The 2,242-nt window shown below is 34.9% G+C and overlaps 1 protein-coding gene across 1 annotated transcript in view; it reads left to right on the plus strand.

Moving 5' to 3' along the window:
- Window positions 1–2,242, plus strand: part of mettl17 (methyltransferase like 17) — a 9,524-nt gene that overhangs the window by 2,357 nt on the left and 4,925 nt on the right. Inside the window, exons 3-5 of the mRNA XM_014013017.1 lie at window positions 125–274; window positions 355–442; window positions 1,735–1,816. Of these exons, the coding sequence (XP_013868471.1) occupies window positions 125–274; window positions 355–442; window positions 1,735–1,816 (320 nt within the window). The remainder of the gene's footprint in view (window positions 1–124; window positions 275–354; window positions 443–1,734; window positions 1,817–2,242) is intronic.

Raw genomic sequence — 2,242 nt, forward strand, 5'->3', positions numbered from 1 at the left:
CAAGGTAGTGAAAAATTAGTTGTAATATCCCTTTAGTCATTTCCCGAATCGGAAGCTGGAATCGGATGCTAACTTCAGCTTCGTTTTTTATTTTTGGTCTAAACTGTGTTTTTCTGATTCACAGCCGCTTCTTTACCTAAGCTTACAGAACTCAGTCAAAAACTCACAAACTTCCTGTGGAGTCGGAAGCGGCAGACTGAGGACGTGGTGCTGAGGAAGAAAGCTCTGAGCCTGGAGAAGGAGCTGTGGGAGAAGGCCATGCAGAAAGTAGAAGGTGGGTGATGAGAGCTCAGTCGATGACGTGTGGAAGGTTTCTGATGCACCAGACGTCTGTTTATGTGCTTCACGTTGCAGATATCGATGAGGAAACGTTAAATGAGCGCATCAGGACGAAGGTTCTGACCGAACTGAAAAGAACAACGTATCACTGGACTCCTCTAAAGTAAGAAAAGTTTGTCCTCAAATTTACAACAACTTTGACTGAATAGTAAGCATTTTATGACCGAAACAAATCTCATCTAGATTATTTAATTAAACTAAAAATATTGCATTGTTTACAAACATGTAGTGTAGTCATTAATGCCAGAGTAAGGTTTTTTTTATTCAGCACAATTAAAACAACCAAAGTTTGAGTTTGACCAAAGTTCCTTACAGTCAAACCAGACAATAGTATAATAAAATGTAAAATCTTTAACCAACAAAAAGGAAAATAAATATATTAAATGGCAGCACAAGTTAAAGGAAAAATAAAAAGATGGCTCTTAAGCAGGGATTTAAAAAGTAGCAAAACCAAAAAAATAACCAGAATACTAGCTTAAAGGAGCAAAACAGCAGTAGAAACCTAAAATATGCTATTTGCTAGCTAAAAAAAATATCAAAATGCTTTGAAAAGTTGTAAATCTGAAAGCTAAATGCTAGCTATATGTAGCAAAATAGTAGCCAGAAGAAAATAGTAGCAAAAGGCTAGCTATAACTTAAATTAGCAAAAAGCTAGCTAAAAGTAGAAAATATCAAAAATGTCAAAAGGCTACATAAAAGCTAAAAGTACCAAAAGACTAACAAAAATCCAAATGAGCTAAAAGCTGGCTAAAGTAGAAAAAAATAAAATTACAAAATGGCGAAAAGAAATTCTAGAAATAATACAAAGCTAGTTAATAATCAAAGTAACAACAAATCTAGAAAAAAGCTAAAAACAAAACAAATAAAAGCTGAAGAGAAGCTAAAAGTAGCAAAAGACTAAGTAAAGCCTAAATTAGCTAAATGCTGGCCTAAAGTAGAAAAAGCTAAAGATAACAAAACGATAAAGAGTAGCTAAGAGTAGCCATAGGCTAGCTAAAAGTAGCTAAAAGGTAAAAATAACAAAAAGGCTAAATAAAAGATAAAAGTACCATAAAGCTAGCTAAAAGTAGAAAACTGCTAAAATAATTTTCAAAAATGGCAAAAGACCTTGTTAAAATGCAAAGTAGCAAAAAGCTAAAAAGAAAAATACAAGCAAGCAAAAAATACAAAAGACTAATTAAAACCTAAATTCCAGAGAACCTTGTTTTTGATGGAACTGAAGATATTTTAATGTTTTTATGAAGAAAATATTTGTAAATAAAGTAAGAAATCATGAAAAGTTTAAAAGTTACTCCATGTGAACGAGCTGAACGTTTTGCTGCATGAGCAGATCAGTGAATAAGCAGTCAGTTGTGGCGTCAGTGCTGAAGGTATGGTTAACTCTGTGTGTTTCAGCTTTGATGAGACGCTGGCAGTGGTCTACATGGCTGCTCGGCTCGCTGCAGGCTACGCAGCGGTGATGAGAGCGCTACATGAGGTAAATCTGCTGATCCAACAGAAGTTTCAAACTATCGGCCAATTTCTGTTCTTCCTATTTTTTCTAAGTTACTTGAAAAAACATTATTTAATCAACTACGTCAGCATCTAGAAGCTAATAATATGCTAAGCAATAGCCAACATGGTTTCCGCACGTCAAGGTCAACTATGTCTGCATTAATTTTATTCACTGAACAAATATGTGCGAAAAAAGGTCAAGTAACTGGTGCTGTATATATTGATTTTCGTAAAGCGTTTGACACAGTTGATCATTATACTCTCTTACAAAAGTTGATTTCTTTTCAACTTTCATCATCTGCAATACAAATGTTTTCCTCTTATTTGACTGATAGGTGTCAGGTTGTGAAACATGGAAGCTCTGTGTCTCTGCCCTGTTCCGTGGGAGTTCCGCAGGGTAGCATACTGG

This window comes from Austrofundulus limnaeus, unplaced genomic scaffold (assembly GCF_001266775.1).
Source record: "Austrofundulus limnaeus strain Quisiro unplaced genomic scaffold, Austrofundulus_limnaeus-1.0 Scaffold97, whole genome shotgun sequence".
NCBI classification, from domain to species: Eukaryota; Metazoa; Chordata; class Actinopteri; order Cyprinodontiformes; family Rivulidae; genus Austrofundulus; species Austrofundulus limnaeus.